Source organism: Homarus americanus, unplaced genomic scaffold, assembly GCF_018991925.1.
Source record: "Homarus americanus isolate GMGI-L3 unplaced genomic scaffold, GMGI_Hamer_2.0 scaffold30108, whole genome shotgun sequence".
NCBI classification, from domain to species: domain Eukaryota; kingdom Metazoa; phylum Arthropoda; class Malacostraca; order Decapoda; family Nephropidae; genus Homarus; species Homarus americanus.
This window is the reverse complement of record NW_024748109.1, coordinates 473,404-498,082: the sequence shown is the minus strand read 5'-3', so window position 1 is coordinate 498,082 and position 24,679 is coordinate 473,404. Positions and strand designations below refer to the sequence as shown.

Here is a 24,679-nt window from a genome sequence, read left to right as displayed (position 1 = left end):
CTGCGGCAACTTTGTCGTCATCTGGGTCTTCATGAACACTAAGGCCCTCCGTAGTCCAGCCAACCTACTCGTCGTCAACTTGGCCATTTCCGATTTCCTCATGATGTTCTTCATGTGCCCACCCATGGTCATTAATTGCTATTATCAGACATGGATTTGGGGTGCATTTGCATGCGAACTTTATGGGTGCATTGGCTCCATTGTAGGCTGCTGTTCTATCTTCTCCATGGTCTTCATCACATTGGACCGCTATAATGTCATCGTCAAGGGCGTCTCTGCTACTCCTCTTACCACCAAAGGAGCCATGCTGAGAATCCTCTTCAGTTGGGTAACGGCCATTGGCTGGTGCTTGCCACCACTCTTCGGCTTTAATGCTTACGTTCCTGAAGGCAACTTGACTGCTTGCGGCACTGACTACCTCAAAGAGTCACTCTCTTCTCACCTGTACCTTTACTTTTATTCCTCATGGGTTTACTTCACTCCTCTCACCATCATCGTTTACAGCTACACCTTCATCGTCTCGGCTGTCTCTGCTCACGAAAGACAGATGCGTGAACAGGCTAAGAAGATGGGTGTCAAGTCTCTCAGGAGTGAAGAAGCGAAGAAGACCTCTAATGAGTGCCGTCTGGCCAAGGTTGCTCTGATGACAGTGTCCCTGTGGTTCATGGCCTGGACCCCATACCTTATCATCAACTACGCTGGCATGATCAACAAGCCTAGTGTGAGTCCTCTCCTAACCATCTGGGGATCCGTCTTCGCTAAAGCTAACTCCGTCTACAACCCCATTGTGTACGCCATCAGCCACCCTAAGTACCGAGCTGCCCTGGAGAAGAAGCTGCCCTGCTTGTCCTGCGCAACGGAAGGTCGTGAGTCTCAGGGAGACACAACTTCCACTGTCACTACGAACGAAAAGTCAGAAAGTGCTTAAGAGACTTTCGGTTTTTCAAACGAACGTGAAGATACGATTTATGAGTCCTTAATTCTTACAATTGTATGAACTTTTTAAATATCCCAGCAATTAAAAAAAATGTTTAATTTTCCTTTTAATATATATAACCAAAAACAAAGACATATACACGTGAAATGAATGACCACAACTATGTAAACATTATATACAATATTTAATAAACTAATTAAGTTACCGGTTAGGGATAATATAATATGGATAATTCGGAAATAAGAGTTAAATATACGAAGTTTTACTTCCTTCCATTATTAACGACACACACACACACACACACACACAGACTACGAACTGTGGTACTCGGTGTTGCCGTAATTCTAGTACAGTATAGTGCAATCAATGTTGTCACCGTTATTTCCACCAGTATAGTGCTGCAATCTAATATCACACCGGTTGGGTTGACACCAGTATAAGACTTTTAACATCACACCAGCAGTTATCATTATAGTGAATTAAGTGAATTATACACCCTCAGATTATTTGAGCGTGTTACTTTATTCTTTAATATTCAGACAAAGTTGGCAATTGGTGAGCTTTAGAAGCACGAGCTGATACTATGGTTCAAACTTTATGTTACCTTATCTAAAACTTAAAGAACAAAGGGATATCAATTTAATAAGTTCCTCGTAAGTAAAGATGGGTTAAATACCCAGTTTAAATATACATATACATAATTAATAAGGAATACTGTTAACATGCAACATTAATAATTGCAGAAAGATAATATATGAGTTTCAGCAAAAGCATACATTTATGACAGAGACTTTTCTAATTATCATTACTGTTCATCATAATAGTACACATACTGTGTATACAAACAAACTTTTATGCTCTTAAATCCACCACTATTCATTAGCGAACTTCTTTCATTAAATTCTATGCATCATGATATAAACCAAATCATACTTCTCACTGAGCATTCACACAACTAGAGGGAGACTTACAACCTGACTACCTCTTTGATATCTCGTCTGAGAATGACTCTTCACACTGCCCTCTCTAAGTCTGGCTGTTTGATTACTAGTTAAAATTCCAGCTCACACACAACTACTACTACTTCTACTAATGTGCTGTAACTCGGTATCGAGTATGACGATCATCCAGTTATGACAGGGATGTCAACAAGGTTAGTGACTTTTGAGGTGACTAAAGAGGCCGATACGAGACCCGCAGGGTCGTCCACATTTGTTGCACATGAGGATGGCTGCATCTAGTGCAGGAGGGGCGGTGGCAGCGTCTTTCCGGCGTTGGCGCTTGTCTGCCTCGGTTTGCAGTCGGGCTAACTCGAAAGTATTGACACCTTCTCGTGTGGTGCTCCTCCAAGCATTACAACGTGGAGTAATCGACTCCCAGGTGAGGGGGGGGGGGTCGATTTGGCACTTTTTCAGGTTTGTCTTAAGACTATCCTTATACCTTTTCACTTGCCCGCCGGCATTACGTTTACTATTCGTTAGGTGACTGTAAAGTAGCTGGTTTGGCAGTCTACTGTCGTCCATGCGGGTAACATGGCCAGTCCAGCTTAGTTCATGGATAATGGCATCCTCGATGCCCCTACAGTTGGTGTCAGCAAGAATACTGGCATTTGTTTTCTTGTCTTCCCATCGAACACGGAGAATGGAACGTAGACTACGTTGGTGAAAGTTTTCAAGTGCCTTGAGTGCCTCCTGTATGTAACCCATGTCTCACTGCCCTATAGCAGGGTGGGGAGGACTACTGCTCGATATACGTGCAGCTTTGTAGATAGTTTCAGCTCCCTACAGCTGAAGACACGGTTTCGGAGTCTGCCAAAGGCTTGAGATGCACATCTGATCCATGCTGAATCTCTATCAATGTTCGCGGTGGTGGACAGGTGGGAGCCGTGATACAGAAAGTGAGTAACATTAGAGAGGGTAGTACCGTTAAGCTGGATGGATGGTTGAGGTGTGTCTGAACCAGGGGCAGGTTGAAAGAGAATTTGACTTATTCGCGTCTGCATAGGTGTTTAGAATCTCCTGTAGGTCGTGTTCAGTGTGAGCAACAAGGGTGAGGTCGTCTGCATACTGAAGTTCAGTAATGAACGCTGTCGACACCTTAGTTCTTGCCTGGAGTCGTCTTATGTTGAAAAGACCCTTTACCCGTTACTGGATGTTCACCCCGCCGGCTAAATTGGCACTTGCACGAGTAAGGAAGGAAGCCAAGAAAATGGAAAAGAGAGTTGGTGCCAGTACACAATCCTTGTTTAACCCCTGTTTGGATGGGGAAGAACTCTGACTGGGTGCTGTTGTGCAGGACACTGCCGTTCATGCCATCGTGGAGTTGCCTCACAATGGCGATGAATTTTGGTCAGAGGGCTTCCCTGTTGACCGAGTCGAAGGCCTTGGTTAGGTCGATGAAAGTCATGTACAGGTCACGACGCTGTTCTCTGCACTTAATCATTCCTCTTAAATCTGTTAAAATTTCAGTGATTACACACTCGAACACTCCTAGTCACCACGTTGTCACTATTATGTGGACCTGAACTGACCCTGTCTACTAAACTCCAAATTAACCAAACTTTTTTCTCAGTATCTAACAGTTTATGAATAAGTCTCAATTATTTACATATAGTCACTAATATCATCATGATCTACAATCATCAATCTATTTTGCAATTGACGTATAAAAAGATAACATTACAGAACTTATTTACTGATATATTTACATATGTATAACAATAACTCACAATTATTTCACAAAATATTCTGTTGCTTCAATCAATTTTTGTTGAGTTACAACAATTTAAAACTTACAAATCATTTCTAATTAATATTAAATCATTAATCTTCTTCATGCAATGCTTTAGATCACATTGCAGTGGATTCCTCCCCTACAAACGCCGTTTGTCGCTGACTAGCCGATCCTCGATTTCACCAGCCTGCCCTCGTGGTCTAGGTCAGCAACCAGCGCCGCCTTACAGGACTGAGGTCAACTATTAAGCCACGCCTACCCCCGCCATATAAGACCTCACCTCGTGGTGACCTACCTCTTTCTACCCACAGCTACCAGCAAGCAACACCTCCTCCTCAGCTCCTGCCTGGCGGCCCTCGCTCTAGCCCGCTACCATGGCGACCTCCATCCTCTGAGCACCCTCACCAACCAGCTCTCTCTACTCATCGCTTGTAACCATGCTGCCTTCCCAGCACCAAGCTGCATTGCACATCCAATACAACATGGTCTGAAAAATGGCAGATGAAATTCAACGTGGACAAATGTAAAGTACTCAGTATAGGAGATGTAAACAGGGAAACCAGATACCAGATGAACAACGATGCCATAGAGAAATCCGACTGCGAGAGAGATTTAGGAGTAATGATAAGCAGGAACCTTAAGCCAAGTAAACAATGTGTTTTTGCTCGTAACAAGGCTAATAAAGTACTTGGGTTCATACAAAGGAGTGTTAGTTACAAGACTAGCGAGGTCATCCTAAAACTGTATCTTGCTCTTGTGAGACCACACCTGGATTACGCAGTTCAGTTCTGGTCACCGTATTACAGAATGGATATAGAATCCTTGGAAAGAATTCAGAGGAGAATGACAAGACTAATCCCGGGCATTAGGAACATTGAGTATAGAGACAGGTTAAAGCATCTTAAATTGCACTCCCTCGAGAGAAGTAGAGCGAGGGCGACCTGATAGAGGTGTACAAGTGGAAGGCAGGGCTAAACAAAGGGGCCATTACAAAGGTACTCAAACTATCCAACCAGGAGCAAACTCGTAACAATGGTTTTAAATTAGACAAATTTAGATTTAGGTGGGAAATAGGTAAACACTGGTTTAGAAACAGAGTAGTGGATGAATGGAACAAGTTACCAAATATCATCATTAACTCGAATATGCTGAATAGCTTCAAACATGGGTTGGATGCTTATATGAGCAATAGGGGTTGGGTGTAAACGGGACTGCCCAGTATGGGCCAATAGGCCCGCTGCAGTTTCCTCCATTCTTATGTTCTTATACAGAGAGCACACTGTGAGTTTCCTTTCTCCATCCCATCCTGAGTGCGAACCAATATCTCGAAACCCCACAAATGGTGACCCCCGAAGATTCGCACTCACACAGGATGGAGAAGAAACTGATCACGCTCCCAGTCTTCAAGCAACATGGAAGACTGGCTTATCCACACAGAGGCAGCTCTCATTGGCTCTACAACTACTGTCTCTACACCGCAGGTTAGACACCCTAGAGCAGCTCTGCTTCTCTAAGCAGACACCAGCTCCTCTTCCTGCCCCAAGCACCACGTCCTACTGACCCCAACACACCGTCCTGCCTCAGACGCCGCCCCCGGCCCAACAGTACCCCCTGCCACTGTCCTGGACCCTCCTCCGCTCCTGCCTGGCAGCCCCTGCTCCCGACGCGGCCCATGCGCCTGAGCGGCCCCACACACCCTTTTTTTCTCCTTCAGGTACTCCCTGCTACTGTCCTGCACCCTGCTGCTGTCGTGGACCCTGCTGCTGTCATGCACCCTGCTACTGTCATGGACCCTCTTCCTGATGCAGCCCCTGCTCCTGACCCAGACCCACATACCCCAGCAGGTGCATCTGAGGACTCTGTACCTGCCGCGAGGGAAGCACAACATTCATCGCCTCCACAACCCTCCTTCTCCCTCTCTTCTCCCACAGATCTCGTGTATCTAGACAGTTGTCTCCCCTAGCGGCCGGCTCATCCACGCCCTCGCCGTTATGTCTCACATATGGCATACAGCCCTGCCGACAACAAGTCTCCTGCACCGCCCGTTATGCCTCACATGTGGAATGCAACCCTGCAGACAACAAGTCTCCTACACAGCCTGGAGGGAAGGGGGAGTATTGTAGTGGATTCCTCCCCTACAAACACCGTTTGTAGCTGACTAGCCGTTCCTCGATTTCACCAGCCTGCCCTCGTCGTCTGGGTCAGCAACCAGCGCCGCTTTACACGACTGAGGTCAACTATTAAGTAACGCCTACCCCCGTCATATAAGACCTCACCTCGTGGTGACCTACCTCTTTCTACCCACAGCTACCAGCAAGCAACACCTCCTCCTCCTCTCTCGCCTGGCGGCTCCCGCTCCAGCCGGCTGCTATGGCGACCCTCAAGCTGGTCATCCTCTGAGTACCCTCAGCTCTCTCTACTCAACGCTTGTAACCATGCTGCCTTCCCAGCACCAAGCTGCATTGTACATCCAATACAACATGTATACAGAGAGCACACTGTGAGTTTCCTTTCTCCATCCCATCCTGAGTGTGAACCAATATCTCGAAACCCCACAACATAACAATCAAGGATAACATCACAATTTAAGGATTTATATAAAATTTTCATATTTTGCTGATCTCAGCAGTCCATGCCTACTTTCTCAAGTCCATACAGTCCGGACCACTCTCTTACATTTCAGAGGAATAACTAAACTAATTTTGTTACAGAATTCTATATCACATAATAACATATGTTTTCAAACAACAGAAAATTCAGTTTTGATACTGAATTAAGTGTACATGCAAAAGATAAATATACCAAATTTTAGTACCATGTTAAAAACTGTGGGATTCTCAATGGGGGAGCACTTTTCAGGTGGATATATATATATATATATATATATATATATATATATATATATATATATATATATATATATATATATATATATATATATTCCAGCAGAGAGTTAATTTATGACTTAATTACAGACTTGGAATATTAACATACTAGTGAGGCTCACCGATGGTATAAGGATTTTTTTATCTAAGTTGTAAATAATAGAATATTTAAGAGTGAAATAGTATAAAACAAACTATTTATGTATGTACAATACAACTTGTTTGTCGCACGGTATCCGGTCCCCAACAACGAGCTCAGGTAGTTTACAGGTGGCTGGGTTCCGGTCATGTGTATGGTTTTGGTGCACTGAAGTCCTGGGTAAATGCCGGTAGTGGCTCTTATCTCGCGTTAATACGGTATATTTATTCACTTTAGTCATTCTTGAGACTAGTTGTATATGCTGAACATTTTGTTATCTCCTCGGGGATAAAATATACAACAAATTAGTTTTCAGTAATATTCAGCCATATATCACACTGTATTTATCCAGCTTCAATTGTTAAAGTGATTAGAGGGCTCAAATGCAATCATGTGGATGGTGAGCCGGTCATCAGCAGTCTGAACAAGCCAGAAGTACCACAGAAGCAACGGTGTCTGAAATAGTTCTTCGTGAAATTCTTTAGCCCAAAAATCCACTTGACAAGGTAACTAACACTTCCCTGTGTTGTGTTGGTCTCAATCTATGACTTGTTGTACTGTATTCTCTTTTACACATTTAATTAGATATGACAGGAATATCACAAAATGAGAATAATCAGAAAAAGTAAAATTATATATTCAATCATTTGTTCTTACTAAATATCTGGGATCGCGTCTCCTTCATTATCCGCACTCGACGATGAGGTGGACAGCTACAAGACTGGCATTACGGTACGGTACGGTACGGTTGATATTTACTCAGAATGTACGGTACGGAATTACGGTACGATATTTTCCTTGAAGTACGGTACGGTACGATTTAAGTACGGAAAAATGAGCAAAATTCCGTACCGTACCGTACCCCAGGCTTAAAAACATGATCATGCAATTATTAACCCCTTGAGGATTGTGACGCATTTTGACAGTTTATTCTGGCTATCATTAGACACTGTTATGCAGCTTAGGAAGGATTTATGGGAATAATCAGTATACTGTAGACTAGCTGAATTAGCCATCTGTCTATTGTCTTTCATATACCCTTCCTAAATTGAATAAAATCATCTAATAATAGTCAGAAAAGAGAAAAGAAATGTGTCATCGATCTTCAAAGGGTTAATGCGTTGGTGGCTTCTGTGAGTGGACTTACGTGATCAGTACTGTCCGCCAGCTGGTAGTCTGGTACTGACCACGTTGCGTCACTATTCACGTATAACTTGAGAGTAGTGTCTCCAACTCTCCACATTCACTCCTTCCATCGCCGTCGGGAGGGAGCAGTCATCCAAGGCAGGCAGGCAGGGGCACTTTATCTAATATTGCACGTTATTGGTAAGATGACACATATTTTTGCTTCGTTGTAAATTAGGTATAATAAGAAATAAAGTTCCGTAATAAGGCAACAATATTATGTGGGCACATTTACATCTATAGTCACTTCGTAAATGTTCCTTTTCAAATCCACACATGTACTCTAATAAATTGTTCACAAATAGATAATTATTTTGATGTAAATATATTTTGCCGATGGTACGATAAAAGTACGGAATTACGGTACGGTATTTTTTCCGTACTGTACGGTACGGAAAAATAATTGGGGGTACGGTACGAAATTACGGTACGGTATTTTACCCAGGTACGGAGTACGTAAAAATATTCCGTACCGTACCGTACTACCAGCCGTACTTGCTGATATAACCAATCAAGACTTCAGCAAAAGATCAATTTTGTATTATCATTCCCTGTCACTCACATACAATCACCCCATTCCTCCTCACCCAAGGATGAACATAATGTCACTTGGGGTCCTAGTGTAAATCATCACCTTCACCCTTAAATTCAGTTTTATTCTTCTCAAAACTAACCTCCGTCCGTGTGGATTTTGTGACCCCCTTGAAATTCCGTTAGATTTAATCTATACTGCAGTGCTTCCTGTTTTCATTATTACAATTTAATTAAAACAAAATTCAGCTTTACTGTTTACCTTGGAGGAAATATATCAATACCTAAACTTTCTTAATACACATAAGACCAGAAGGAAGTACTTTTATTATACTATATACTACATGTAAGTTACTTCATCGAGTAAACCAGTATAAATGCCTAAAAACAAAACAAAAAACAATTGCACCATTATTATACGACTGACATTGTAATTCAACAATTCCTTAAAAGTTTAATTTTCTTCATAATATGTCGAGTTTTCAGAAACACGAGACAGCTCCTCGCTCATTTTGATGAAATACCTAAAAATATATAAGATTACTCCTTCTGCCAATATTTTACTTGTGATAAACTATCAATTTCCTTAATTTTCATTTTTTTTTTTAGATGTCTTACTGGGACAATCCTGCCAACATGGCCTCCAACGGCCTTCCCTCCACCAGCCCTTATGGGAACTACACAGTGGTCGACACTGTAACCAAAGAAATCCTCCATATGGTGGATCCTCATTGGTACCAGTTCCCTCCCATGAACCCCCTGTGGTACGGCCTGGTCGGTTTCTGGATGGTTGTTATGGGCACTCTGTCCGTCTTCGGCAACTTTGTCGTCATCTGGGTCTTCATGGCCACAAAGTCTCTCCGAAGCCCAGCTAACCTCCTCGTCGTCAACCTGGCTGTTTCTGACTTCCTCATGATGCTGACTATGTTCCCACCCATGGTCATCAATTGTTACTGGCAGACATGGATACTCAGTGCCATCTTCTGTGAACTGTACGCCTTCTTCGGTTCACTCTTCGGCTGTGTGTCTATCTGGACCATGCTGTGGATCACATATGACCGCTACAATGTCATTGTCAAGGGTGTCGCTGCTGAGCCTCTAAGCTCCAAGGGAGCCATGCTCAAAATTTTCTTCACTTGGACATTCGCCTTTGCCTGGTGCCTGCCTCCCTTCTTCGGCTGGAACCGCTACGTGCCTGAGGGCAACATGACTGCTTGCGGTACTGATTACCTCACTGAAGATGTCTTCTCCCACAGCTACCTCTACATCTACTCCGTGTGGGTTTACTTTGTTCCTCTCATCGTGATCGTGTACAGCTACACATTCATCGTCAAGGCTGTCGCTACTCATGAAAACCAGATGCGTGAACAGGCTAAGAAGATGGGTGTCAAGTCTCTCAGGAGTGAGGAAGCACAGAATGTGAGGGTAGTCAAACATGTAATAATTTTCTTTCAACTATACTTAATATTAATATATACAAACCAACACAAAAAGTTATATACAAAGTTAAAATAATAAATCACTGATAAAAGAGAAAAAAAAAGTGCGTTCAATGTGATAACTGAAAAATGGGAGAAAAGTATGAACACTGTAAACACTTATAAAAAGGGAAAAATTTATATGAATACTGTGATGGCCTCGGGTGGATGAAACGAACATTAACAATTTGGCAAGAATCGTTGGCCAAGGAGAATAAGTGTGTTCTATTATGTAAAATAATCATTGGGAAGGTTCACAAGTAGGACAAACAATTGTTACATTAAGCCTGATGTGTCCTTAGACCTAAGAGAATAAATACACATGAGGACTTTCCGTAAGTTAGCTTGCCGTGATGAAAGGATATGAGCTGGAGAGGTCCACCGCAGGTTGACACAATAAAGTAAGGAAGAGCCAACTCAAATTCTGCAGAATTTCTGAACTCCTGAGCCTGAGCCTGAGCCTGGCAACGGCTTTTATATTATTTCGTATTGGGCGGATATTGTGGAGGCGGGACTTACTATTCTAAAATGTGATTGGTTACTGCGGCGGCATCAGCTGATGTTCTGGGAACAACTTGCAGCATAAGATAGATGGTGCCGACTATTGCTGTTCTGTCACGCCAGGACTTGAAGAGATTTTTAATTACGTGATAAGTGTTACCTTAATATTGGCGTGAACCATTTATTGTGAACACTGTATTTTTTATAACGTTTCCACACGAACAATGCTCTTCACAGTCCAGAAAAGCAAATTTTTTAGACACTTGTCCTATTAAAAATAAATCCAAATAATAAAACCGCAAATTTATACATGTGTGTGTGTGTGTGTGTGTGTGTGTGTGTGTGTGTGTATGCAGTTTGTTGTTATATATTAAACTAAAAAGTCTAGTGAGACTGAAAGACCAACGTTGAATAAGAGTGTCACAAATCCATGTGCCACATCTAGAATTCAGAAAATCGCTCGCGTAACCCGTATCATACCTTAATTAGATTAGGTACACACTAATTCATTTTGCAAAAAGAGAATTTATTCGATGACTCTTAAGGCGCTGTATTGCCCAACTAAAATGTGACTGTGTGTCAGACTGTCTTGGGATACACCGCGCTATGCCCACAGGGATGCCGACACATTATACATGAACACCAGTCTCTAGCACAACATGAAGATCTTGACCATGGCAGCAATGACAATAACATCGTTACTAAGTAACATATTGAAGATTATATGATACGACAGCTACAGTAGCATTGTTGGTCAACATGGAAATAAAGTTAGCAGTAACGGCAACAGTAGCATTACTGGTAAACACCATAATGATGCAATGACGATGTCATCACCAACAACGTTACTGATGATCATTATAATTACCATACTGAAGATGAGAGCAATGGCAACAATAGTGTTATTAACCTGGATGACTGCCAGGTTAAGTATTTTCACTGCTGGAAACAAACGAAATAAACAATCAACTGAGGGTCAAGAAGAACATAAATGTTAAGTTCCATGAACATATAATTTCTTAATAAGACTTCTAATGAGGGCATATATTGAATCAACCAGAAGCCATAATGCAGAACCAGTATGCATAATACCCTAAAAGGCCATACCGCACACGGGATTACTTAAAAAATTCAAGCACACCTTATATCTGTGGACAAATTCTCACCTTACAAATTTTTGTGACCAGATATTTCAGCCCTATGGTAAGGAAAAATAAATTATAATTATAAAGTTTAGAATTCATATGTGCCAATCATCAGTCCGCTGTAAATGAACTTGGGTTTTGACAACATCTAAAAAAGCAATAGAGACGATTTTACCACTCAGGTAGTAACTTCACCCGACTACAAAAAAAGGGGAGGTCTGGTCAGAACGAAACCATACATGCTCGGTTGTGCTGACGTAAGTACGCGGAAATAACCAATTCCAATTTCATTATTCAGTTACTAGGCTTTGTGCAGTCATGTGGAAACTGTCAGGAGTACAAAAGTTATGGGTGCCAGGCCAGTGACAGCCAGTTAGCACAAGCCAGCTGTATCACAGGAACCATCCGTGTCTGAAGTAGTTCTTCCAGAAATTCTTCAGACTCCAAATCCATTGACAAGGTGAGCTACATTTCCTGACATGAACCTCTTGATATATATGGTAGAAAGAACTTATTCTTCTTTCTTCACCTTATCAAATGTCTATATACCTGCACGACATTGTTCATTTTCAGCATTGCTATATTGAAATAAGTCTATAAAAAGTCCCCTTTAAAAATAATTTATCAAATTTTACTTACAATAAGTGTCACATATTTTGTCAACATCCCTTACAAATTCAATGCCTTTGTTTATTTAGTGTGTGTATGCCAGTATAAAATACATATATAATAGTAACAGTTCAAGATGGCATCAAATCCTAGAGTCTCCTTGTGTGTTAGGTAAGTATAAATGCCACCATCTTGTCCTTCACCCAGGAAGACTAGGGTTCGAATGCTCCTGTGAACTGTAGAAACAATGTACGTCTATTGTCTCTGTCGATATACACCATATGAGGTACACGTACGTACCTCACAGACATTCATATATACAAATCTTTTCTTACATAATGCAGTAATAAAATAAATACCCCCCCCCCCCACACACACACGCATCATATAGCCACAAACTTCCACGCTTAAGTTAAATAACCTTTTATAAAAGTCTCCTTCGGTTTAAACGTCTGTTATCTTTTTTTATTTAGTGAATTTGTTTACATTTGTGATATTTGCGTCTATCAGCAACAGTCAACGAATCTGCCATTTCCCACCATTTTGTCATCTATCGTCTAAAAGTTATTTTATTAACAATTTTGACAGATTATTTCATTAATATTATTGACAAAGTCCCTATACAGTAGTTCATTTATTTTTACTGTAATTTGATGTTCGTGTTTTTGTTATTATCACTCACATTTCTCGTGTGTATATAAGTCTAATCATTATTTTACAGATGTTTCGCTTATTTCTACACCACATCATTGCCCCCCACCCCCAAAAATCTCCAGATCCATTAATCATCTCCAAGTCGTACTTCTTTCCAGAATCAACTCTAAATATACTAATTTAACCTCTTTATCAACGAACTGTAATTTACTTTCATATTGTATGAATAATTTCTGATTATCTTCCTCCCTTTCTACTGTACTTGGGTTTACTCACTACAAAAAGCATTCACATAATTATTTATTACTTCTAGATGTCTTACTGGGACAATCCGGCCAACATGGTCTCCAACAGCCTTCCCTCCACCAACCCTTATGGGAACTACACAGTGGTCGACACTGTACCCAAAGAAATCCTCCATATGGTGGATCCTCATTGGTACCAGTTCCCTCCCATGAACCCCCTGTGGTACGGCCTGGTCGGTTTCTGGATGGTTGTTATGGGCACTCTGTCCGTCTTCGGCAACTTTGTTGTCATCTGGGTCTTCATGGCCACAAAGTCTCTCCGAAGCCCAGCTAACCTCCTCGTCGTCAACCTGGCTGTTTCTGACTTCCTCATGATGCTGACTATGTTCCCACCCATGGTCATCAATTGTTACTGGCAGACATGGATACTCAGTGCCACCTTCTGTGAACTGTACGCCTTCTTCGGTTCACTCTTCGGCTGTGTGTCTATCTGGACCATGCTGTGGATCACATATGACCGCTACAATGTCATTGTCAAGGGTGTCGCTGCTGAGCCTCTAAACTCCAAGGGAGCCATGCTCAGGATTTTCTTCACTTGGACATTCGCCTTTGCCTGGTGCCTGCCTCCCTTCTTCGGCTGGAACCGCTACGTGCCTGAGGGCAACATGACTGCTTGCGGTACTGATTACCTCACTGAAGATGTCTTCTCCCACAGCTACCTCTACATCTACTCCGTGTGGGTTTACTTTGTTCCTCTCATCGTGATCGTGTACAGCTACACCTTCATCGTCAAGGCTGTCGCTGCTCATGAAAACCAGATGCGTGAACAGGCTAAGAAGATGGGTGTCAAGTCTCTCAGGAGTGAAGAAGCACAGAAGACCTCTGCTGAGTGCCGTCTGGCTAAGGTTGCTCTGATGACAGTGTCCCTGTGGTTCATGGCCTGGACCCCTTACCTCATCATCAACTACGCTGGCATGATCAACAAGTCCCACGTGACTCCTCTTTTCTCTATCTGGGGCTCCGTATTTGCCAAGGCCAACGCTGTCTACAACCCCATCGTTTACGCCATCAGCCATCCTAAGTACAGAGCTGCCCTGGAGAAGAAGCTGCCATTCTTGTCCTGCGCTACTGAAGGCCGCGACAGCCAATCAGACTGTGGTTCCACCGGAACTGCTACCGCTATCACCGAGAAGTCTGAGAGTGCTTAAAACACTCTCAGACATTCTGACAACATTGATCACAGGATAGATAACTTTATGTATCCCATAAATGTATGAACCATTTGAAATAACCTTGCATTGAAAATCTAGCTACAGATTTTTTTTTACCTATTCTTATTGAATTGAGGCGGTAGTCAAAACACCTCGCAGGTTACACAGATTTAGCATTTCTCACCAAGGTGAACCGTCAAGCTCATTCAATGGCAATGTGGCTGTCACTTAATAGTGTCTTCTTCACTGGAAGCTTAAGTATGGATGTTGGAAAAAAATATTAGGAAATATTTATAAAGAAGATTATGGCTTTATTTTACACCGTGATGGATGCCGATACTGAACATGAAAAACTGTGATTATTAATACAATAACAATTTTGGTTCTGTAGTTATGTTCTAATTTATAAATTCCCACAAATCCGACATCATTAAGAAAAGAACAATATTTTAATCAATGCCAGCCTAGGGAAAATAATTTTCTGCACAGGACCTACGTGTGTCACTATATACAAAATAATTGTTTAGTCATGTCAACAAAAAACCCCACTTGCCTACAGTCAACAAACAACACTAACACGTATATGAAGCCAACAAACAAGCCTCACTTGCCTACAGTCAACAAACAATCTTCACTACACATGACGTGGTTGAAGCCAACAAAAGTCATACTCGACTAAGCTCAACGAACTCAGATAAGGAACCACTCGTTTTCTTCGCTTCTAAAACACCGGGAAAGAACCTTTATATAAATATTTACATTAATTAAAACAATTTCCATGCAAATGGAGGATTTGTGTTTATATCAAAAGAAAACCATTCATATAGCAGAGAACCACCAAAGAAAACCATTCATATAGCAGAGAACCACCAAAGAAAGCCATTCATATAGCAGAGAACCACCAAAAACTAAGTCAAGTGTGTTTATAATAGGGGCTTGGAAGCTTGCTGAAAAGAATATTTTTGGGCGAGAGAAGCTAGTGCACTTGCTTATTAGACCTCATAAGAAATCACCCTTAGTAAGGTGACAGGCCAAATATTAACACATCTAGATCAGTCTAGACTGCACTAACAGTAGAAGAAAACGTGACAAATAGGAAATTGCGCAAAATAGCTGCGCCGTGTCACTGCTTGATTGAGAGTTGAACTCCAGCGTCCATTCCTTTCCAAAACCCTACATCAGGAAAAGCAGGGGGATGGAGCCAAAGGAAGGGCGGGATAAGTGCGTGCACTAGCTTCGCTCACTCACCAAAAATAGACTTTTCAGCAAGCTTCAAAACCCCTATTTTAGTGAGATGAGCTCTCTAGTGCACTTGTTAAATTCCACAGGAAGGAGGGTGCTTGGATGTAAGGGGAACAGTGAGCACACGCAGAACAATTTGAATTTTATTTATTCTAGACTAAGCTACATTACTATGGTTTTTTTTTTCTAGCGTACTGTCTGTGGGTCGAGGGGTGAGAGCCATTGCCACGCAGGGTGCGTTTGACACCTGGTAAGACAGGTTCTTGCTATTAAGCAGGAGGCCGATTTCCACTGACCTGCTTCCTGGACCTGTGAGAGGGAATGGGTCCTCCGGAAGGCCTGTGGGGACGTGAGGCCTTTCCAGGGTCAGCCTCCTCTATAACCTACCGCAATCTGTCTGCCAGTCCCCTGACTGACAGCGGGCAGCCCAACTGAGGAAGAACGAAGAGATGATGCTGGCCGGTGGTGTGATCGGCCGTAGCGGAGAGGTATTGGCGGAAGGTCACGACCAGGCAGAGTCGGTTCCATGCCTGAACCGCTACTGGCAGGAGCCTGTGGTTCTCCCGCTCATTTTTCGCCAAGGAGGTGGGAGAAGGTGCCAAGGGCACCGCAGAATCTCCTTGGGCGAAGGAAGTCCAGTGGCCGAACCTCGTGAGTGCCTTCAGCTGGGAGGACCTGAAGCCCGTGGCCAGCGCTACAAGGAATAGGGCCTTCTGTAGTAGGCGGTCCTTTAATGATCGGATGGTGAATGGATCCTGGGGTGAGACAGATATCAGATTAATCCATGTCAAGGTAAAAACCTTCATAGTAACAGGAACATAGGAAAAACAGACAACATAAGGCCAGTGGCCCTCAGGCTAGGTTGTCAGTATAGTTCACAAGACTGGAGGAGTAGTACTTACCGAGCCCAGAAGAGTGAGGACTTTATCCAAGGACCAGAAGGTACGGGGTGGTTTAGCAGGCGGTCGCTGGTGGAACAGGCCCCGCTTCAGCAGGGTAACCGACCTGTTGTTAACCTTCACCCCGCATCCGAGCCCACTTGTACTCCCCCTGCCCCACCCTAAATCAACCGAAAAAAAGCAGCCGCCACCCGTCCGAGAACACACATGAGTAGAGAGGAAGGAGGGACTAAAGACGCCTCTCCATGCCAAAAAACCCAAGTCAGACAACGAAACCGAGTAACGACTCGGCGCGTGGGCCTGTACGAGAGAAAAAACACAGATACAGAGTGGATAATAATAACAATATTAACATAGCTGAGCCAGTTGAGAACCTGAGTTCTCTTGTAGGGGGGGAGGGGAGAAAAAATCGGGTGGCAAAACCAAATCCTATCCGAGTAACTCGAAGAGGAGGAATGAGCACCAGCTCGGACACCACAGCACGTGGCTACAAGGTACAGTAAAAAGAGACAACCGCACTCGCACGAGGAGGGCCGCCCACGTGGGCAAAACAACCAACTAAGGGAAGCCCTTGGCGTGAAGCACCACACAAGAAAAAAAAAGGGGAGGGGGTTGGCCAAAACACGTAAACAGGGGGAAGCAAAAGCCAGAAAAATGGCCGAAGTCAGGAGCACTAACAAGCCAAACAATCCGAACCTAGAAAACCAACACTCCCCTCTCCTAATTAACTAAGAAAATAAAACATTCTGGGCCAATGCGGACGTAAAACAGCACAGATGGTGCGGAAGGACAGCAGACAAACCCTAATGCGAAGAAGCTGAAGCAGGAGAAGAGTCTGGAACATCATGATCTAATTACAGCGGTGGGCCGGAATGGACACGGGAGTTAACTCTTTTATGCAATTTCCTATTTGTCACGTTTTCTTCTACTGTTAGTGCAGCCTAGATGTGTTAATATTTGGCCTGTCACCTCCTCATGGTGATATCTTATGAGGTCTAATAAGCAAGTGTACTAGCGAGCTCATCTCACTAACATGTAAAACATTTATACATATGCCAATCTAATTAGGTAAGAGTTGTTCATATATTATGTATTCATCTGTTAAGTTCCAAAGGCAGTAACAAATGATATACCCCCCCAAAATATTGTCACATGAATACACATAGGAGAAAGAATGTAGATGTGTCTACCTCTCTGTAGCATTCATGCTAAGTTTCCGGAAGAACATTTCATTAAAAACTGTAGGATTTCACAGTGAGCAAGCCAACGTTGGGGAAGTAGTTCTCAGTACAACAGTCCATCTTAGTGTTGTGTGTCCTCATTCACATAAGGTTTCTCTGTGTTCCTCATTCCTTACTGCCTGTTCGTTCTATATATTTTTGCATTATTATATTCGTTATAATATTTCCATTACTTAATCTCAGTAATGGATACAGTATATATTATAAGGAGTAATCATCCATGGCAATAATGACTTCCTAGTTATCATACCGTCATATATATCTTTCAGTGGATATAAAGACAGAAGCTCTAAATCAAACCACCAGATGTGGAGAGTAGATGGAACAAAATCAACATATAACCCACAAGTTGGGGAAACTCTATAGAAAAACGACAAGGAACCGAATTTGGTTAAGTTTAATTGTACCGCGACAGATGAGAATATTCGACAGGAAGAGACTAGAAAAGATTCTACAAGATTCTAATGTACTTGATTGTTAAAATTTCCGTATCCTCAACCAATACAGAAAAAAAATAAGTGGATTACCATTAGGAATTTAATTTGAAGTGTACACATAATAAGTTATTAAAGAAAATGCGTCATTTGTTTAAAGTTTCACTCATCCATAGATACAATGTGTTTCAGGTTAGTTAAATGTAATATATGTTAACCTCACTGTGAATAAAAATCTGACTTTGACCACTTATTGTGTATGTGTTTATGTTCATCCATACCTTACTCGTATACATTTTCTAAAATATCCAGTTCATATTGTACTGCCAGTTCATTAAACTCTGTATATAAAGATATACTGTAAAATTACATTATATTGAATGTTAAAACAATTATAAGAGATTAACTCACTAAGGAATTGTCTTTGAAATTAACTCCACTGCAAAGACATCACAATCATGCTAGTGTAATTATCATAAGATTGACGAGTCTTTGCAACACACTCGTAGCTTTACTGTTTGTACTAGATTGCACGCCTGTGTCTCAAGTCATAATTTATAGAACATCACTCGTACGAAATCTTGACACAATGGTACTAGTCGTTCTTCTCATTGGTACTTTACCTTGAAGAATATATGCAGGGAAAGTAGTACTATGGGACGATACTTGCATGGTTTCATGGAAGCGGAAAAAATGAAAAGGAATAAGAGATTCCCAACATGATTCGATTATAAGACTTAGTGACGTCACAGGTAAGCTATGAGGAGTACAGAGGACACATAGCAGGTATCTCAGGTGTTTGAAGTAGTTCATGAAATTCTTCAGCCCTAAAATCTATTGACACGGTGAGTTACATCTACTGATACTACAGAAAATAAAGTTCTTGAAATGAACCAGAAGTAGCTTTATGCAGTGCACCCCTGAGACACTGCTGAGCAAACTTAAAATTGAGTTAGGTCTTTTGTGCCATTCTTAACACAAACTTAACATCGATTTTTGTCTTTCTTGTTTTCTTCTATCAAACAAGTTTATTCATATTGTTGTGTTAATATTTTCTCTGGATATTATTGACCTCAAATAAAATCATATCTCTCTTTTTAAGTTCATTCCTTTTGTGTTTTATTATCGCATTATAAATAAATCAGTTTTATTTTTTATTGACCTTCGTCCTCAACTTACAAACACATTAAAAAGATGTCCTCCATACTTCATTCTACAGTATGACTTTTTAAAGAACCTATGAATTACTCTCATACGCATGACTGATATTTTTCTAAATCTGTACAGCAATTAAAATCAGTATATTATTTAAAAAAATAATCCTGTATCTTCCCCAGTTTTAGTTTTATTCCATTCCTCATCCACACTAATAAATAGAATGTAGTGCTTGACCATCATTAATTCTTCAGTGTCCTTCCTTTTTCTATTCACAATTTCTTACTGTTCACTCCTTGAATTTATTTAAAAACTGCAGCAATATTGTTTTCCTTTTATCGGAAATTATCATGTAAATAAAGTAATTATCATTGCAATAAACATAATTGCCAACTAGACATAATCCTGACAGCTCTGTCCTCTTGTTCAACCTTATTACTGTACATCCCAGGTTGTACTGCTCCCCCATTATACTTATGTTTTTCAATTCCACAATTCCACTGTAATTTATATGTATATGTGTACGTGTATGTATGTGTGTGTGTGTGTATATATATATATATATATATATATATATATATATATATATATATATATATATATATATATATACAGTATGCATATGTATGTGTATATGCATGTATATATATATAAATAAATAAAAAATAATAATAATAACTAATAAAATAAATAAATATTGAAGTGATAACCGTGGCAACATTATGAGATGTTCTTATTACCACCATACTATTGTACTATTCCAGATGATACTAAATGTTACATAATACTTCCTTGAGATAAATGTATAGTATATATCAGGTGCCTACAAGAGAGCGCAGGCTCTCAACTGGCTCAGCCATGTTAATATTGTTATTATTATCCACTCTGTATCTGTGTTTTCTGGCTAAATAAACTGTTTCAATTCAATTCAATTCAACATGGTCTCCAACAGCCTTCCCTCCACCAGCCCTTATGGGAACTACACAGTGGTCGACACTGTACCCAAAGGAATCCTCCATATGGTGGATCCTCATTGGTACCAGTTCCCTCCCATGAACCCCCTGTGGTACGGCCTGGTCGGTTTCTGGATGGTTGTTATGGGCACTCTGTCCGTCTTCGGCAACTTTGTCGTCATCTGGGTCTTCACGAACACCAACGCCCGTATTATTAAACATCTTCCCTTGAAGAGGGTCGTCGTGTTTCAACCCGAGTTTTAAACTAAATGAGTCCTGAGGGACACCGCAGTACAGTACTTAACGGGATGGTGTGGCGGTAAAATTAACCAATTCCAATTAATTTTATTGGAATTAGTTAATTTTACCGCCACACCATCCCGTTAAGTACAGTACTGCGGTGTCCCTCAGGACTCATTTAGTTTAAAACTCGGGTTGAAACACGACGACCCTCTTCAAGGGAAGATGTTTAATAATACGGGCGCAAGTCTCTCCGAAGCCCAGCTAACCTCCTCGTCGTCAATCTGGCTGTTCCTGACTTCTTCATGATGCTGACTATGTTCCCATCCATAGTCATCAATTGTTACTGGAAGACATGGATACAGAGTGCCGTCTTCTGCGAAGTGTACGCCTTCCCCGGTTCCCTCTTCGGCTGTGAGCCTGTGTGTGGCATAATCAAAAAGTTTTAAGGGACTCCTCTCTTCTCCATCTGGAGCTCCGTGTTTGCCAAGGCCAACGCTGTCTACAACCCCAACTTGTACGCCATCAGCCACCCCAAGTACAAGGCTGCCCTGGAGAAGCTGCCATTCTTGTCTTGCGCTACTGAAGGTCGTGATAGCTCTTCAGAGACTGTTTCCACCGCCACTGCTACCGCTATCAACGAGAAGTCTGAGAGTGCCGAGGGCAGTATCATACATTGTAACGAATTACTGGATGCATGACCTTGTATCTCTTTCTCCTCAATAAACCGATCTAGATGTCCGTTATTAAAAAAAACTTTCAGTTTATCTCTTATTTAGTTGCCCATTTTAGGTATATATCTATTTTTTCTGAAAAACTCACGTCCAAAAATTCTGGTTGAAATATATTCCCAAAATCCAACATCCAAAATATTTGCAATATTTTCATGTCTTTAACTAACAAGGTACTAAAGTCATGTGACGTGTAAATATTATGAAAGAAACTCGCTGACTCGTGTTAAAGATAAAATATCGAATGATAAGAAAGTTAAATATATAATATATATATATATATATATATATATATATATATATATATATATATATATATATATATATATATATATATATATATATATATATGTGTGTGTGTGTGTGTGTGTGTGTGTGTGTGTGTGTTTCTGTACCTTAAGTTGTGCAACCATATTAGAGCCAGGCCACTGCAACTCCCGGAACTCATCATCGGGCTTCGTGTAGCATGCGGTGCTTGCTGATGTACGAGTACGAGTATATAAGTGGCTGGAGCTCGACCACAACTCACAGAAGTCTTCTGGCAGGGTCTCATACCTCAACTGGACGTCAGAGATTGAAGTAGTTCTCCGGAAAGTTCTTCAACTCATATTCGAACCGTAAGTTGACTACATAACCAAGACAGTAGTTGTAAAACGTTATTTTAACAAAGTGATGAGCATCATAACTGTTGTGAGCATATTTTTTATGAAATATAATATATACAGCATACATACATATACACACACACATTTCATAATTTTGAGTGTATTCCTGACATATCGTACATAATGATAAATGACCATCGTGTCAAAATACCCCATAGTTTCGGAATTATATACTGTATATCACAGTGGTTCTCAACCTTGTTTGCCCCATGCACCCTTTTCACCATTTGTCAGAATGTCATTCCCCCCTCCTTTCCAAGATTGTCTGCCTCAAAAAGTGCATTCCAAATAATATGCATATAATACTGAAAATCCTTTATTTTTTCCACATTAGTATCAGTTTCCCCACCCCCCCTGAAAACCTGAGGGGGGAAATTCCCCCCTGGTTGAGAACCCCTGGTATAACACATGACACTTGGGGCTGTAGTGTGATAAAATCTATGGAGTATAAATGAAATATGCAGTGTTGCTCGTACAATAAATTTATTATCACATGCAATATCTGATATGGATTTGACAGCAAGTGTTCAAAGTTCAGGGCCTCTTACCTGAATGCAAAAGTGTCATTTTATGTTTTATGTCCATAGACTTGGTGCAGGGTATGTAAAAGGAGCTCAACGCCTCAGATTTTTTTTTCGAGGTTCGCGTTACCGTATTCTGCTTTTTAAATTATCATTGAATAAAAACAAAAATAATAATAAATAAATAAATGAATTTATATATATATATATATATATATATATATATATATATATATATATATATATATATATATATATATATATATATATATATATATATATATATATATATATATATATATATATATATATATATATATATATATATATATATATATATATATATATATATATATATATATATATATATATATGTGTGTGTGTGTGTGTGTGTGTGTGTGTGTGTGTGTGTGTAAATAAGCGCTTTAAAATACAACTTTTATTTCATTAGTATATCATTTATGTTCGCTAATGGTGGAAAAGAAAATGTTTGGTAACTCTTCCCCTTTTCTTTGTCTAGCTGAAAATTAATGTAATACGTCATTTTTTCCGGTCCGATCACATTAAATGTTTATGCGTATACATTTTGGTTCCCTGCGTACTATATCCTCTTCAGAATAATGTATAGACCCGCGTACAATTTTTATAGGGCCAAATGTCAAATATTAAAAATAAACACTTGTCCTACCGTTCTCTTGTGTCTTAATAATGATGAAGTTTATCACCAGGATATCTTTCGACAGACACTACAATCAATAGCAAAATTGTTTCGAATTTCTCTATTTCTTTAACTGATAGGGCCAAAAATCAAAGACTATCGCAACACTTTAGGTTTTCATGTTAGTCTTAGGTATTTTGGAAATCGTGATCCTTAAAAAAGATACAGGCACATCTCGAATCTGTTTTATCGTGGTAATGTTGCGGGGTCCAATATATGAATGACATATAATAACCTAAAAAGCGGTACACAATTGCTGTATTTCAGAATTCTAGACAATATAAGTAGGGTTACCAGCTACTAATTACGTACCCTTATTACAGATGTCTTCCTGGAACAATCCGGCCAACCAGGATGAATTCTCCCTTCCCTCCACCAACCCTTATGGGAACTACACGCTGGTGGACACTGTACCTAAGGAGATCCTTCACATGGTGGATCCTCACTGGTACCAGTTCCCCCCCATGAATCCCCTCTGGTATGGATTGATCATGTTCTTCATGATCGTCATGGGATGTCTTTCCGTGGCTGGCAACTTCGTCGTCGTCTGGGTGTTCATGAATACCAAATCTCTCCGCACTCCTGCTAACCTTCTTGTCGTTTCCCTGGCCTTCTCTGACTTCCTCATGATGTTCACCATGTTCCCACCCATGGTGATCACATGCTACTGGCGAACATGGGTACTTGGCGCCCTCTTCTGCGAGATATATGGTTTTTTGGGATCCCTCTTCGGATGTATATCCATCTGGAGCATGGTGTTTATCACCTTGGACCGCTACAATGTCATCGTCAAGGGCGTCGCTGGTGAGCCTCTCTCCTCCAAGGGAGCCACGCTCAGGATCCTCTTCGCTTGGCTATTCTCCTTTGCCTGGTGCCTTCCTCCCTTCTTCGGCTGGAATCGTTACGTACCTGAGGGTAACATGACTGCCTGTGGTACTGACTATCTGACCGAGACCATGCTCTCCCACAGCTATCTCTATGTGTACTCTTGCATTGTATACTTCTCCCCTCTCTTTATCACTATCTATTGCTATTTCTTCATTGTCAAGGCTGTTGCCGTCCACGAGAAAGGCATGCGTGACCAGGCCAAGAAGATGGGTGTCAAGTCCCTGAGGAATGAAGAATCCCAGAAGACTTCCGCCGAGTGCCGTCTGGCCAAGGTTGCCATGATGACAGTGGCCCTGTGGTTCATTGCCTGGACCCCATACCTCGTCATTAACTGGGCTGGCATGCTCAACAAGCCCTCTGTTTCTCCCATCTATACCATCTGGGGATCCGTGTTCGCTAAGGGTAACGCTGTGTACAACCCCGTTGTGTACGCCATCAGCCACCCTAGGTACCGAGCTGCCCTGGAGAAGAAGCTGCCCTGCCTTGCTTGCAAAAGTGACGATGATACAATCTCCGAAACTGCCTCTACCAGCACCACTGCTGTGCCGGAGAAAACCGAAAGTGCTTAGAACCACAGGTTATGGACTCGGGATATTGACTGACCTTCAATCGTTTACGGAATATGAATGAATAAAACGTGTTTTGATGATCTCTGAAATAATTCCCTTTATACTCCAATTATATCCCAATTTCCAATAAACCCAGCAATTTAATTGTCATTTATTTGTCTCCTTTTGTC

General features: G+C 41.2%; 5 protein-coding genes across 6 annotated transcripts in view; all 5 read left to right on the top strand.

The window, feature by feature from the left end:
* Nucleotides 1-1,035, top strand: part of LOC121880022 (rhodopsin-like) — a 20,912-nt gene extending 19,877 nt beyond the window's left edge. For both annotated transcript variants that reach the window (XM_042386975.1, XM_042386974.1), the window contains exon 2: nt 1-1,035. This exon is cut by the window's left edge and continues 200 nt beyond it. In XM_042386975.1, coding sequence (XP_042242909.1) covers nt 1-928 — 928 coding nt within the window. In that variant the 3' untranslated portion in view covers nt 929-1,035.
* Nucleotides 1,036-9,019: 7,984 nt separating this feature from the next.
* On the top strand, nt 9,020-11,949 carry LOC121880083 (rhodopsin-like). The gene is made up of 2 exons (XM_042387140.1): nt 9,020-9,829; nt 11,833-11,949. The coding sequence occupies exons 1-2, from the start codon at nt 9,020-9,022 to the stop codon at nt 11,947-11,949; spliced, it is 927 nt and encodes a 308-aa protein (XP_042243074.1).
* On the top strand, nt 11,890-14,351 carry LOC121880089 (rhodopsin-like). Its single transcript, XM_042387146.1, has 2 exons — nt 11,890-11,994; nt 13,111-14,351. Exon 2 carries the CDS (start codon nt 13,111-13,113, stop codon nt 14,248-14,250), a length of 1,140 nt encoding a protein of 379 aa, XP_042243080.1. The 5' UTR covers nt 11,890-11,994; the 3' UTR covers nt 14,251-14,351.
* Nucleotides 14,352-20,162: 5,811 nt separating this feature from the next.
* Nucleotides 20,163-21,118, top strand: LOC121880082 (rhodopsin-like). Its single transcript, XM_042387139.1, has 3 exons — nt 20,163-20,381; nt 20,666-20,831; nt 20,868-21,118. The coding sequence occupies exons 1-3, from the start codon at nt 20,163-20,165 to the stop codon at nt 21,116-21,118; spliced, it is 636 nt and encodes a 211-aa protein (XP_042243073.1).
* A 539-nt stretch (nt 21,119-21,657) lies between these two features.
* Nucleotides 21,658-24,653, top strand: LOC121879997 (rhodopsin-like). Its single transcript, XM_042386891.1, has 2 exons — nt 21,658-21,765; nt 23,376-24,653. The coding sequence occupies exon 2, from the start codon at nt 23,376-23,378 to the stop codon at nt 24,507-24,509; it is 1,134 nt and encodes a 377-aa protein (XP_042242825.1). The 5' UTR covers nt 21,658-21,765; the 3' UTR covers nt 24,510-24,653.
* The last annotated feature ends 26 nt before the right edge of the window (nt 24,654-24,679 follow it).

Bases quoted from the DNA above. Each gene is read 5' to 3' on its own strand.
- LOC121880083 (XM_042387140.1), top strand. From the start codon at position 9,020: ATGTCTTACTGGGACAATCCTGCCAACATGGCCTCCAACGGCCTTCCC. The intron at 9,830-11,832 runs GTGAGGGTAGTC...TTCATTATTCAG, and splicing joins GGAGTGAGGAAGCACAGAAT to TTACTAGGCTTTGTGCAGTC.
- LOC121880089 (XM_042387146.1), top strand. From the start codon at position 13,111: ATGTCTTACTGGGACAATCCGGCCAACATGGTCTCCAACAGCCTTCCC.
- LOC121880082 (XM_042387139.1), top strand. From the start codon at position 20,163: ATGGTCTCCAACAGCCTTCCCTCCACCAGCCCTTATGGGAACTACACA. The intron at 20,382-20,665 runs GCCCGTATTATT...TACGGGCGCAAG, and splicing joins GGGTCTTCACGAACACCAAC to TCTCTCCGAAGCCCAGCTAA. The intron at 20,832-20,867 runs GTGAGCCTGTGT...AAAAGTTTTAAG, and splicing joins CCCCGGTTCCCTCTTCGGCT to GGACTCCTCTCTTCTCCATC.
- LOC121879997 (XM_042386891.1), top strand. From the start codon at position 23,376: ATGTCTTCCTGGAACAATCCGGCCAACCAGGATGAATTCTCCCTTCCC.